This window comes from Arachis ipaensis, chromosome B3 (assembly GCF_059453495.1).
Source record: "Arachis ipaensis isolate K30076 ecotype BB chromosome B3, ASM5945349v1, whole genome shotgun sequence".
Taxonomy (NCBI): domain Eukaryota; kingdom Viridiplantae; phylum Streptophyta; class Magnoliopsida; order Fabales; family Fabaceae; genus Arachis; species Arachis ipaensis.
The window spans coordinates 3,519,027-3,532,804 of NC_142438.1; the positions used below are offsets into that span (position 1 = coordinate 3,519,027).

The following is a 13,778-nucleotide window of genomic DNA, read 5'->3' on the forward strand; positions in this document are numbered from 1 at the left end:
AATAAATATAAAATAAATATATTAAAATTTTAAATTTTTTATATTTTTAATAAAAAATTAATTTGTAAATTTAATATATGTTTTTAGAATATAAAATAGATAAATTAAAAATAAAAAAATGTGAAAAAAAATATACCAAATATCTGTAAAAGCGTGCAAATCATTTTTGGCAGAGATGTTATTCCTGATTGAGGTAGTCTCTCTGACTCACAAGTCGCCTTTATGAGAGAAGAAATTTACTTGGCTAATACTAGCTAGTTCGTCATGTTGACTTTTCTTTTGGAGCTTAAAAAAAAAAAAAGAAATAGAGTATTGCCAGAAATTATTTTTAATATGAAAAGAGAGATAGTGTTTTGGTTGAATATTGATATTTAAAGTACATTACAGTAGTATGGAAACTATTCAACACGCTCCTCACGTGTTGTAACACGCTCCCCCACGTGTTGGCCAAGAAGCTGCCACATGTTCAACATGCCCCCCGCGTGTTGGCTAGAATGCTGCCACGTGTCCAATACGCCCCCACGTGTTGCAACACGCCCCCTACGTGTTGCAACACGCCCCCCACGTGTTGGCTTCCCACCCAAAAAATCCACCCATCTGTAATTACACCAAATACTCCCATTTTCAACAAAAACACCAATATTTTTTCCATACAAAAAAAAAAATTAGCCGAGTATTGCTATATGGTGGTGGGAAACTTTAGAAACTTGTATTATATCTCATTGCTCTCAATATATTATAAAAAAAAGAGTGAATGCCTTTTTTGGTCCCTAATCATTTGTTCGATGAACTTTTCACCCTCTAAAAATCTAAACACCCAAATCGATCTCTATCTACTTTGATATATGTACGTTTCAGTCCCTATCTACTTTGAGTAAATGTCCTTTCCGATCCCTAACCAGGGACTGAAACGTACATATATCAAAGTAGATAAGGACTGATTTGGGTGTTTAGATTTTTTAGGGAGTGAAAAGTCTATCGGACAAATAGTTAGAGATCGAAAAGGACATTTACTCTAAAAAAAAATGTGCTTATAATTTTCCTCAGCACGCCAAATGTGGGTGTCTAAACATAGCACAATTTATTGACTCCAAATGTCTACATTAAATCTTGACATTTTCAAGCATATGTATATTTTCATGCTAATTAACCTAACTTTTTAGGCAGAAACATGTGATGACTCTTAAGTATTTACCCATTTCTCTCTCCCATAAATGCTTTCTTCCCTAAATAGATTTGATTCTGGCGGATAGTTTGACATCATCGGAGTATAGCTTATAATTGAAGCAAGATAGTAAAATTAAACATGGTTCTAAAATTAGGCCAACATCTGTTTTCAATCACCATCATACAGGTAAGTAGTATATGCAAAGTGTTAATGCCATAAGATCTAACAATAACTTTGACTAATTAGAAAATTCATGAATAATAATTATTGCTTTATTCTATGGTAGGTATATATATATGCATAACAATGCAGTTACAGGGTTGTGCTTTATTCCTTATTTCTGATCCTCCCAATTCCCAAGTGCCAACTTTTTGTAAGCAAAATAGTTCTAAGGGGGGAAAGAATGAATCTATTTTATGACAAAAACTTTGATGCTTACATTACCTATGCAACAATGCATGAAAAGTGATTATTAATCAATGAAAAAACAGTTTCAATCCTCTGTTGGAGGGTCTACCCAACGACCATTCTCTTTTATGAGCTCAATCAAGGCATTGGTTGCATGCTCCATTGCAATTCCACGCTTAACCACAGTCTGCAAAAGTGTGGTAAAACACAGTCAATCCTATGGCCAACCTTCATTCGGCATTGAAAGTTGCAAGTTACTTTGTTTTCACTTTTTAGTTTTTACCCTTTTTCAGAAGGAGAAGACTCACATGTAGTTGTTTTCATATAAAGTTATTAGATGAAAACCGTTAAATAATTTGACATGTTTGACTAAATTATTATCTAATGATTTTCAATTAGCAACTTCACATGAGGACAACTGTATGTGAATTTCCACCTTTTCAGAATCAAGAAAAGGAAAACTTTGACTGAAAAATAAAGTCACCAAGCTACCAATGATTTGGACACAAAGCAGTGAAAAGTAAAATTTTGAATGCGTTTGGTTTGCGTTTTCATTTCTGTTTTCATAGTAGTGAACATGATATCGACTCATATCTCATCTATTAATTGATGAAACGTAGACCTGATTTAAGTAGGATTTACGTCGCATCTAAAAGTAAAATACGGTTCGAATAAACGCATTGTCTTACAGGTCATATAAACGCATTACATTATTTCTTTTCTTGACTATTAAGTTTTTAGTTGTATGTTGAGGTTAAAGAAATATGTTACCTTCCCAACATAGAGATCAATCTTTCCGGGAACACCTCCGACGTAACCGAAGTCTGCATCAGCCATCTCCCCCGGTCCATTTACAATACAACCCATGATTGCAATCTGGTTGTTACATAAGAACATAAGAGTGTGTAAGAATATGTCTCTCATGGTTAGAAATGGGAGTAGAGAGTGGATTATTACCGAAACACCCGGCAAGTGTGATGTCTTCTCCCGAATTTCTGCACTTATTTCTTGAAGATCAAACAAAGTTCTGCCACATGATGGGCATGATACATACTCCTGCAACACAAATTATGCATAAAAACAAAGTTCTGCCTCATGTTTTTCTTAGATCCAATATAACCTCTTGGAAATGATGCTTTAAAATACATACTGTTTTTGTGTTTCTCATTCTGCAGCCTTGTAGTAAATTGAAAGATGTGTCTCTAAGGAAGTCGAAATCCTTGTCTGGAGCTTCTAAAAGGAGTCCATCACCAAGCCCATCGACCAGAAGTGCTCCGGCATTAGCACCGGCACCAATCACTAAGTCATCCCTGAGAGTTGAAAAGGACTAAAATTTACCATGTTTCTTGCAAGTTAAGTAATTGTAATTTAAAGGTTACCTGTTAATCCCATTTTCAAACTGAATGTGGTGAATGACAGGGAAATTCAGAGAATTGTCTGCTAAATATTCAAATAACCTGTTGCAAATATAAAGTATCAGGATTAGAAGGGTTCTGTGATTCAATAAATTATCACTTCACATAGTTTGCATTTAAGAACTGGAATCATGGACTATGGTTTTCTATTGACCCTAAAATTGAATTTCAGCATGCAAGGCCAGCAAGATATCATGAATTCATTCCTGACCTCCGCGCTGCGTGCACTCTGCTAACTTTGTCCTCCACATGAGGTAGATCATGAAGAAGCATCATAGGATCAACACCTTTTAGAATTTCAAGTTCTTCAAACGGCTCATCACCACGTACCGACACAACAAAGCGTGTGCCTAACAGGACAACAGTTTACATTAGATCAGACTTGAACTTTGAATTAGAAATGGGAAATACATTATTACTACAGTAAATCACACATTTAGAAGTCCGGCTGCGTCGCACCTGGTGGCAAAAGCTTGTGAGCACCAATAGACAATTGCTTAAGGTTTACAAGAACCATAGCATTGGGCAATGGCTTTACCAGCTGCTCTGACAGAGGAGTTATAACCCCCATACTTATATCTATCAGTCTTTTGAGAGCTAGCCGCTGATCACAATACCCGAAATGGGAAAAAATGAAATTCCATGTCACTAACAGGATAAACTAACAATGAAGTAAACAGTTTCAAATATAATGAGGCAGAACTAGCGAGTTCTTACAGCATTATGGTCATCAATAGGAGGAAGTTGTCGCAAAAGGATTGAATCAACTGTTGCCAGATCCTGAATACAAAGAGAATAACATGTAATATCTACCTACTAAATAGTAAATACACAAAAAATTCATCTAATAAAAATAAACCTTAAACGGCATGCCAACAACAAGTTTTGCGGCAAGTGACTTGTAGAGTTTCTCTGGGACCTGCAAAAAAATTGGTTAAACAAAAAAGAGGTTTCAGCACAAGCATAGATCCCTTTTTTCTGCACTTAATAACTCCTACTAATAAATAACAGAATATGCTGAGAATGATATGAACATAAACAGTGAGAAATCCAGAGGCTAGAACAAGGGAAGTGCAATCCAAAAAGGTTACCTTCAATTGATCCAAGGAGACTGACATGAGAACAGAACCATCCCGGTGCAAAGCACCTCTATAATCTACCTCTTCTCCCTGTATTAAAATGAAGATTTACTGTTATAAATGCTTTGGTAGTGCTACAAGAATAAAGGTAGAAACAATTTCAAAAACTGTGTGTATATATAAGCTAAGTGATTCACTCAGTTCATATTTAACCTCTTTTTGAACTGGCAATTGTCCCGATCGCCGCTGAAAGTCGAAATAATGTCTATGCTTTTCTTCAAAAGGTTCCTGAAAATAAGAAGTACCATAGAAAGTAGGTTATGAATTTCGGAATGCTATACCGAAGACAACTTAGGCCGAACAAAAACGAGCATTATCTTGAATCATACCACTCCACTCTTGAGTTTAGATGCTTCCATACCAAGGTTGGCCAACCTTCTACATGGATCTATCTCCTCCTCTGGTGGTTCTGTGAGAGAAACTCGAATCGTATCCCCCAATCCATCCTGAACATAGAACAAGGTTTATCAGTGACAGAGATTTAGATTTAAATGGCTTGATCAACACAGTAATACAACACAAAACAGCTAAAGGGGGCTATATTAGTATGACCTGAAGGAGAGTTCCAATGCCAATTGCAGATTTCATCCTTCCATCCTCACCTTCACCGGCTTCGGTAACTCCCAAGTGTAACGGATAATCCCAGCCTTGGGCATACATTTCAGATACAAGTAAACGGTATGCTTGGACCATGACAACCGGATTGCTTGCTTTCATAGAAAAAACAAAGTTGTGGAAGTCCAACTTTCGGCATATTCTCGCAAACTCAAAAGCAGATTCAACCTGTTCAATCATTACTTAGTATGATTTACATAAAGGAAAGTTGTACATAAAAGGACAAAAAATGAAAATGAAGAATTGGAAAGAAAGCTACTCACCATTCCCCTTGGAGAATCTCCATAGTAGCTCATTATACGATCCGAGAGACTACCATGGTTCGTCCCAATCCGCAATGCTCTCCCATATTTCTTACATTTCTCAACCAATGGTGTGAAAACCTAGCATTTGAATATTAAAATAGGGTCAATAATTCGCACTTGAAGCCTAAAAATTTTGAGATAGAACATCACAGATGAGTGGTTTGACCTGTTCTATATGCTCAAGCTCTTTCTGATAGTCTTCTTCAGTGTATATTAGTTTCTCAAATTGGGCCCTTCTATCAGCTGAAAAGTATCATCATCACTTGAATTACGAAACCAAATCTTTTGAAAACAAAAGAACACGCTAATGAACAAACAAGCATACCGAAATTTCCAGGGTTGACGCGAATCTTGTCAAAGCATTCGGCAACACGAAGAGCAATAGTAGGGGCAAAATGAATATCAGCAACCAAAGGTATGTTGTAGCTGAAAATATGAAAGAGACATTTGAACAAACACAACATAGGCATGATGCATCAACATCAAAATTAATAATACTTACTTTTTCTGCACAAGGGAATTCTTAATCTCAAAACATGCATCAGCTTCTTTCTTCCCCTGAACCGTTATCCTCACAAGATCAGCTCCTTTATCTGCTATTTTCATCACCTACCAAACCAACAAAAATTCTGTCACAAAAGAAAGCAAAACAAAAACAAAGAAAGATTAAACAGAAAAGAGGGGTGTGTTGTGTGTAACCTGTTGAACAGTTCCAGAAACATCCTTAGTGTCTGTTGTAGTCATGGTCTGAATTCTTATGGGGTGCTCACTTCCAAGAGCCACATTGCCAACCATCACTGTCCTTGTTTTCCTCCTCACAGTATTATGCAATGACTCACAATACCTTTGCCTAGGAACTGCATTCAAATTCATCATCCATTCAAATTCTTTTACATGCAACGCAATACGTGTACACTAAAATCAGCCACCAAAGTCAGTCTCTAGTATAAAATTCATCTTAAAATATAAATACACATTGAAAGTAAATTAAATCACACGTGTATTTATACATAAATACAAACCCTAATTGACTAAAAGAAACTACTCAATGAGACAAGTCAAAGCAGTTGATAATTGATTTGAATAGAGAGAAACAAACATAAAACCAAGAACATATTTTTACCTAAAAGAGGGCTTCCTTGTGATGATTGTTGAAGATCAACAATATCTTGGCCACTACTTGATGAGTTCCTTATAACTGAGATCTTTGTCCTTCTAGATTTCATTCTCTTCAAATCAGAAACTCTAACAAAATCCAAACTTTTCACAGACCCTAAACCTGAATGATCATCCTTACTCTTTAGAGAAGGAAATGAAGGTGGCAGTGCCCCAGTAGTAGTAGTAGCCATTGTTGAAGCACAACACAACCTTGATGAAGATGGAGTTCAAACTTCAAAGTCAAATAAATAGATATAGGAATCACAAATATTCAAGTTTCAGCCACATGCAAAAGTTCTCTCTCTATAATATATATAAATGTTTGTGTTGAATTCTTCATACATTTTCAATTGGCTACTTGGGCTGCTACTTTGACAACTTTGTTAATTAATTAAAACTAACAGCATTTGACCATAGAGATAACATATATTTAATGTTGTAACTTGAAGGAAACGGAGGAAGAAAGTGTTGAACGTTGACAAGTACTTCTGAAAAAGATGGCTATGGGATTTGAGAGTTCACTGTATCAATTGCCATTCTGATTAGAGAAAAAAAAAACATTGCATGGGTTATTGAAAACTGACCTGTTAGTGAAGAGAAAATGGACAAAAGTTAGTTTGGTAAACAGTTTAATTAAACTTTTTTTGATAAAATAATTTAAATAATAAATATCTATATTAAAAATAGTTTATAAATAAATTATTTTATGTTTGGATTTTTAGTTCTAAAAGTACTTATTTTATAGAAATGTGATAAAAAGTAGTAGTATTATGAGAGAAGTCATTTTTTTAACTTCTCTATAAGTTCCTAAATAATATTTTAGAAAGGTGCAATTTGATTTTAAAAATTGTACCAGACATTAATACTACTACTTTTTATAAGTTAAAAGTTCAAAAAAGTTACTTCTAAAACTTCCCAAGCAGGTCTTAAGAGATTCAAACGAGGAGATAGAGATGCCAGAGACTAAACTAAATTTTTGTATTGTGTTTAGTATAAAATGTATTGAATAGAGTATTATCTTTAGTTTAAGATAAATATAAAGATTGAAGAGTAAATTTAGAATTTAAAAAGTTAATTCAGAATATTTTAGAAAAAAAAATGTTATTATAATTTTAATTTCTATTGTAAAAAATTTCAATCTTTTATGTTTTTATTTTTTGAAGATACTGAAAAGATTAAAATTTTTGTGTTTAAAACTGAAATTTTAGTTTTAATTTTTGTCACTAAATTGAGTTCTAATTTCTTAATTTTGGTTTTAAAAAAATGAACACTACCTAAGAATCTCCATTAAATTCATGTGTTAAGTTTAGTTCTAGTTAATTATTTATCTAGTTAGTTATTGAAGATGAAGGATATTTGATAAATAATTAGATATGATTAACTAAATTAATTAATACATTATATATTAATATTTAAATAAATTTAGATTAATTGAATAGTCAATTTATTAGTCAATTTAAATAAATATTAAAAATTTAAATTATATCTCGTATAAACGACAATTCATCAGTTAATAACAAATTTTTAATTAGAGTTCACATCCTAATAAATTAGTGTATGTTAGGTTAAAAATTACTCTAACATAGAATTGGAGTTGGTATTAAGCACGTGCTACACGATGTTATGAACTCCAACTAACACCAACACACCCTCATGCTTCAATCTTAGTAAAGTCTTCATCTTTGTTGTATTTTGGTCAACGGTCTTCATCAATTGTTTTTTAGGTCAAACATTGTACAAAATCCCATTGTTTTATGAGGAGTTATTTCTGACCAAAAACAATAGGAATTGTTCCAACGTTGCAACTTTTATATATGATTGTGTATAATATAATATTTTATTATAATTTCGACAGTTCAAACCGTATATTATTATTGGTAGAGTTTAATATTTCTAATCAAGTGTAAATGATAAAAAAAAATAGAAAAAAAAGAAAGAAAGAAATTATATTTCAATAAATATGACAATGCAAAATATTATCTAAAATATTTTATATAATTAACAAAAATATTAAAAATATTTTTTACTATCAATAAAATATTAACATGTTATTATAATTGATGAATTGTTGTATCTTGTCATAATTTGGGGATAGTAACATAATTTTGGTATGGTGAATTATATGGTAAAGATGTAAGTTTACAGATTTTTTTTTAATAAAATGAAAGAGAGATTAATAAAAGTAAGACACATATTTTAAATAATAATAAAATAATAAAAATAACTATAAAAAAAATTATATTTTCTCTTTATACCACTCTAATCTGTACAGTAAAGTGCCCCGGTGGGTATTCATCTTGTTATAGTAAAATATGATTAGCTGCCAATCCAACAAAACCAGTGCACGTGTGTTCACTATTTCCACTTTACTTTTACTTTCCTAACCCCTTTTCAACAAAATTTAAATCATCATTATCATATCAAAATTTGAAAATTTGTGGTAATATAGTGATGGTTTTAGCAAAACTAAAATAAAAGGAATAGATTGCTCATAAGTGATGATGTAATGTTATAATTCAATTGCCTATAATTTAATGTAGAAAGAGTTTGATTTTACTACCCTAATAATATTATATAATCATATATAATTATTTAAACAAAAATATTCTACATAGACTAAACATTAATCACTATATATTTGTATGTATTAATTCTCACATTTTTTTAACTAGAAAACAATTACTAAAATAATCAAATATATCATAATAGAATAGTCAAACTTGTAATAACCAAATAATCATTCTTGTTTAAAATAATATAATAATTTTTCACAAGATATCAAATATGTATTTCTATACGCAATAATTGAGTTGTGAGTAGGGACTAATTTTTAGTATATGCATAATATGATTGTCATTTAAAACAGTGGATATAAATAGGGTGTTCATGGATCGAATCCGATTCGCATATCTGCGGTGTTTATCTGAATCCGATCTGAAAATTGCAGATATGAATCCGATCCGCAAGGTTATCCGCATATCCGCGTATCCGCAAAAATAAAGAAATAAATAAGTAAATATTCTTTTTATGATTTATTTCAACTAATAATTATCATATATGTTGTATTATTTTAATTTATTATTTAAGAAAAGTATGTTTAATATTATTTTAAGAGTAAACATATTTAAAAAAATAAAAAAAATAAATTTTATTGATATTTTTTAAAAATATTTTTGTGTTTTACGGATATATCTGGATATATCTGATAACCGATCCGATCCACAAATGTGCAGATCGGTTCCAAACTTAAAAACTGCGGATATTGGATCCGATCCGATCCGCGTTCACCCCTAGATATAAAGTACAAAAACAAAGTTACTATTGTAAATGCAACAATATATAATTAAATACAAGTGAAGAACAGAAAATTGCTTTAGAAAAATGCATAATAGAACTATATTTAGGTTTACTACATCATTACATTTGGTATGAGCTCATCAAAATAATCATCAACTTGTAACACAACAAACATTTTCCTCAATCTTTTGTCTCTCACCCAAACCTACAAAAAAGAAGGCTTGGAAAGCCTTCTGGTTCTAACATTGCTGAAATACTCACTACAAACAGAACAGAACAAAACAAAACAAAACAAAAACAAATTCTTTGGGAAAGAGAAGCAGCATCTATTTTCTAAGTCAATCTATTTCTAAACCATAAGCTGTACAGTGAAGTTCAGTGTAGATGATGGAGAGCAACAAAGTTTGATTAACCTATACACAATAATTTACTTCCAAATCCAAGAAAAGAAAAGCAATAATCCCTTAGGAAGAAACCACAAGAATCACAAAAAAAAATCAGCTTTGAGTTGAGTTCTGTTGATCTTGTTCCACAGTTTGATTCTGGTTCGGAGGCACCACCGGATGCGGCGTATTTGCAGGCCGAGGTTGTGTCATCAGTTGTGGACCTTGTTGTTGTTGTTGCCATCTTCTTCTCCATCTGAAGAACTCAACAAGAATAGAACTTCCACTCATAACGACACCGAAACCGGCGAATGTTGCCAGAAGGATTGACAGAACTGCTTGCACATGAACCTGCAGTTGAAAAAGACATCAAAATAAGCCAGAATGCTAGTCTTATTGTATTGTTAAAAATAAATTTAGTGCTTGATTCATATATAAGTATATGTATTCAAGGGATTAATCAGGAAAAAAAAAAGTTACCACGGAGTAAAATATATGCGCAAAAAGAACCACAAGTGCAAACTGGACAGATGCATAAATCCAGATGAACCTGCTCTTCACTAGAACCAAACAAAAGAGAAAATAAACAAGAGTTGGCATAGATTAGTGAAGATGCACATAGCATCATGAAAAATTGAAGTTGGCATAAAGAAGAAAAGATATGTCATCATGAATGAGAACCATTTAGTGTCAAAAATCCATTAGCATTGGCACATCATTTTAGATGAACAGAACCACTATAAATAACTTTGATTGCTATATACATTTGTAAGGGTTCCAATCAGTTATACAAATCATGGTGTTCTTCAAAATTCATGTTTGATTGCTGACAATATCAATTTTTTTGCAGAACCTACCCATGGTTGATGATGTCATGGAGGAAAGTAGGCCTAGCACACAGGAAAAAGGAAGAGATATGGCGATTGCACCGGTTCCCATTTTCGTGACCTGCAAAGATTCAATAACTCAGCTCATAGAACATTGTAGCTTCTTAAGAATTCTGATAGGATTGCTCTTCTTACCAATAACTGCTCAAGAAAACAGAAATAGGCAAGCATGCTGACAATGACAAGCACCGGAACTTCCTGCCATACCCTATTAAAAAAAACAGATAAATTAAGAGTCTGACTCTGTAGTAATAACTATGGTACATCAAATCCATTAACAAACATATAACAAGAATGTTCTGATCCATAAAGGAATAGATGGTTTGTTTCATAAGCCAGTTATGATCTTTTGTATTAGATGAAAGTAGCTAGACATGCCTGTATCCGTTTACATCTTCGAGCTGAGTCCTACTTATTCCTGGATTCCGGCCTCGAACACTTTGGATCCGTAATAAAGTGACAGGTAGGTTCTGAACATCTTCCTTGCATACATCACAGGTTCTGTTGCCCTTGATACTAAACCATTTAATTGCACATTCTTGGTGAGCCAGAGCAAGTTCTCCTTTGCAGCTACATTCCAACTTGAAGGTTTCACCTCCTTCACATAAATCAACCAGACAAATCCTACACACAGCCTCTTCTTCAGGTATATCTTCTCCGTCATCATCATCAGCGTCATTAATTTCTGGACCGATTTAAAGCAGGTTAAAAATCCAGACTACTGAGTCCTATTAAGGATTTAACATTCAAAGTTCTACTATTTTTTCACAAGTGTAAATGATGATATACCGGAATTCTTTGTTGGGGATGTGGATGACAATGCATTTCCTTCCTTTACTCGAGGGGTGGTAGGAACAATACGGTAAAATGAATCCATCCTCCTTATGCCTTTATCTTTGTTATTGACAGGCACTGAAAGCGAGCGAGCTATCTTACGCTGCGGCTCTCCTTTCTGCAAAAGAAGGTAACAGATTAAAAGGGTGCCAGAGGAAACACTATATAAAGAGAACTTAAAAAATATTGCTCTCAAATAATGTTCAATGTAAGTAGCAGGTAATGCATAAATCATTATGTTCTTATTATTACTTACAGAAGATCAAAGACACCTTACAATTATCAAAACATTTTGAACTTATATCATTATGATGGTTGAAATCTTACATTTAGAGGACCACCGACACTTCCACCATGAGCAGATTCTGGATTTGAATGTCCCATTTCTCCTAGTGGTAATGATGATGTTCTTTTAATCCTAGGAGTAAATATCTTACTAAGGGATAGTGATCTTGAGATTGATGGCTTTTCGCGATGACCTGAAGAGGAACCTTCTTGTGCTGAAGTAGTACCCTTTTCAGTATCCGTTGGTGGCCGATACCTGAAGCTCAATTTCGGTAGAATGCTTCTTATGGATGATCTGCCTTTTGAAGCTGAAGGCCCTGGAGAAGTATGCATAGGAGCATCGACCGAGCGAGAAGATATGAGAAAGTTCACTCTCTTTGGGGTGGGAGTGGGACTTGGTGTCATTGGCATTTTGATTGCCACATAATCTTGGGAGCATTCTTCTGGAGTTCTTGAGGGAATTTCTAGGAGAAGATTCTGTCGCTTCCTTGGAGGAACATGCATGGTTTCTTCGGTTATCCCCATTGGATCATCAACCTATCAAGATGACAGAGGAATTTGATAAAATCGGTCACGTGAACATCGAAGTACAACTGAACAGTCTGAACTACATTGCTGCAAACATGTAAACAGAAATTACAAACTACATTGCTGCACACTAACCCGGAATCACTACATCATCATAACCTCAAGAATCAGTAATTTTTGTGCCCTTTTCTATTATAAGCACAACAACTTGGAAGAAAATCCCACTTTCAAAACAACATTCAATACCATTAAAGATAAAGACACACCATCTCAAAATCAAAGTGCAAAGAAAAATTCTGAGCAATCTAACAAAAGATTCAAACAGACACAAGCCACGGGGTAAGTTAATTAATGCTTTTAGAGTGATGAATTCTTCTTTAATTTAGTAATTAGGAGAAAAATAGAAGGATACTCAAACTGAACTCAGCTTTCATCCACAGCACAAGCATAAGGAAGAACAGCCAAAGCAATTAACAGGAATAAGATTCACACTATCAAAGATACTAAATCTTACAATATCCCTCAAATAAAATTAAATCAGACTAATCCAGCTCCGAGTGCTATAAATAGAAAAACTAAATCTTTTATAACATAAAAAAAAAAAAAAAAGAAACTTTGCAACCATAACTAATTATCTAGTATCAAACAAAAACACTACACATGACTTTGAAAAACAAAATCTCAGTCTGAGGAATCATCAACTAAACTAAACATAACATAAAAACAAATAGAAGGTGAAAGAAAAGCACAAACAGATGACATGGATAATCATAGAAAAACAAGAGAAATCAGAAAAAAAGAAAAAAGGAGGGGAAAAAACAACAAAGAAGCCAACAATCATGAAAGGCAGAGAATCAGAAGCAGAACCTGTTCTTCTGCAATAGTAATACCTTTTGAGCTGGCAGAGAAACTGTTCTTCTGCAAGAAGCTGCTGCATCAGCATGAGCATGTTGTTGTTCATATCCACCCAAAGTCAGAGACTTTTCCTGAGAACTCATCTTACTGAACCAGAAAAGAATAAACCCAGAACTTGGATTTCCGAAATCGAGCGAAAAAAACAAACTTTTCTTCAACAGTAGAAGAAGGAAGCAATGATGTGAATAAAGGAGAGGAAGTAAGTCAATGGGTCAGTGATTAATGATGAAAGATGAAGTGAGAGAGTGTATAGGAAGCATTTATGAGAAGAAGAAGAAGAAGAAGGAGGGTGAGTGAATGGTGGGGAAGCCTTGTTGGCCTACTCACACTATCTTTCCATTACTCACAGTTCCTTCCTTTCTTCGTTCTTCAATTCAATGCGCGCGGACACACTACCTTTTTTTCTCGTTCTAATCCGAAATTAAGAAAAAGAAAAAAGGT

The 13,778-nt window shown here is 33.5% G+C and overlaps 2 protein-coding genes across 3 annotated transcripts; both read right to left on the minus strand.

Annotated features, from left to right (window-relative positions):
- Window positions 1–1,407: 1,407 nt before the first annotated feature.
- On the minus strand, window positions 1,408–6,566 carry LOC107629209 (4-hydroxy-3-methylbut-2-en-1-yl diphosphate synthase (ferredoxin), chloroplastic). Its single transcript, XM_016331927.3, has 19 exons — window positions 6,174–6,566; window positions 5,750–5,907; window positions 5,553–5,659; window positions 5,376–5,476; window positions 5,217–5,293; window positions 5,009–5,128; window positions 4,683–4,913; window positions 4,460–4,576; window positions 4,284–4,358; window positions 4,083–4,160; window positions 3,851–3,910; window positions 3,709–3,771; window positions 3,451–3,595; window positions 3,203–3,341; window positions 2,956–3,033; window positions 2,727–2,886; window positions 2,534–2,632; window positions 2,348–2,452; window positions 1,408–1,763 (listed from the first exon to the last, which is right to left on the minus strand). Exons 1-19 carry the CDS (start codon window positions 6,397–6,399, stop codon window positions 1,662–1,664), a joined length of 2,241 nt encoding a protein of 746 aa, XP_016187413.1. The 5' UTR covers window positions 6,400–6,566; the 3' UTR covers window positions 1,408–1,661.
- A 3,010-nt stretch (window positions 6,567–9,576) lies between these two features.
- On the minus strand, window positions 9,577–13,778 carry LOC107629208 (uncharacterized). Of its 2 annotated transcripts, none has more exons than XM_016331926.3 (8): window positions 13,313–13,778; window positions 11,937–12,431; window positions 11,565–11,727; window positions 11,154–11,460; window positions 10,911–10,983; window positions 10,746–10,836; window positions 10,369–10,448; window positions 9,577–10,239 (listed from the first exon to the last, which is right to left on the minus strand). In XM_016331926.3, exons 1-8 carry the CDS (start codon window positions 13,418–13,420, stop codon window positions 10,003–10,005), a joined length of 1,554 nt encoding a protein of 517 aa, XP_016187412.1. In that variant the 5' UTR covers window positions 13,421–13,778; the 3' UTR covers window positions 9,577–10,002. The 2 variants fall into 2 exon arrangements, with proteins under 2 accessions (XP_016187412.1, XP_020973457.1); XM_021117798.2 differs by having other exon boundaries at window positions 11,937–12,509; window positions 13,313–13,684.

Coding starts and splice junctions, on each gene's coding strand:
- LOC107629209 (XM_016331927.3), bottom strand. CDS start 6,399: ATGGCTACTACTACTACTGGGGCACTGCCACCTTCATTTCCTTCTCTA. Junction 4,359..4,459: donor CTAAACTCAAGAGTGGAGTG/GTATGATTCAAG, acceptor TCTTATTTTCAG/GAACCTTTTGAAGAAAAGCA. Junction 3,342..3,450: donor TCACAAGCTTTTGCCACCAG/GTGCGACGCAGC, acceptor TTGTCCTGTTAG/GCACACGCTTTGTTGTGTCG.
- LOC107629208 (XM_016331926.3), bottom strand. CDS start 13,420: ATGAGTTCTCAGGAAAAGTCTCTGACTTTGGGTGGATATGAACAACAA. Junction 10,984..11,153: donor GAAGATGTAAACGGATACAG/GCATGTCTAGCT, acceptor TTTTTTTAATAG/GGTATGGCAGGAAGTTCCGG. Junction 10,837..10,910: donor GTTTTCTTGAGCAGTTATTG/GTAAGAAGAGCA, acceptor GAATCTTTGCAG/GTCACGAAAATGGGAACCGG.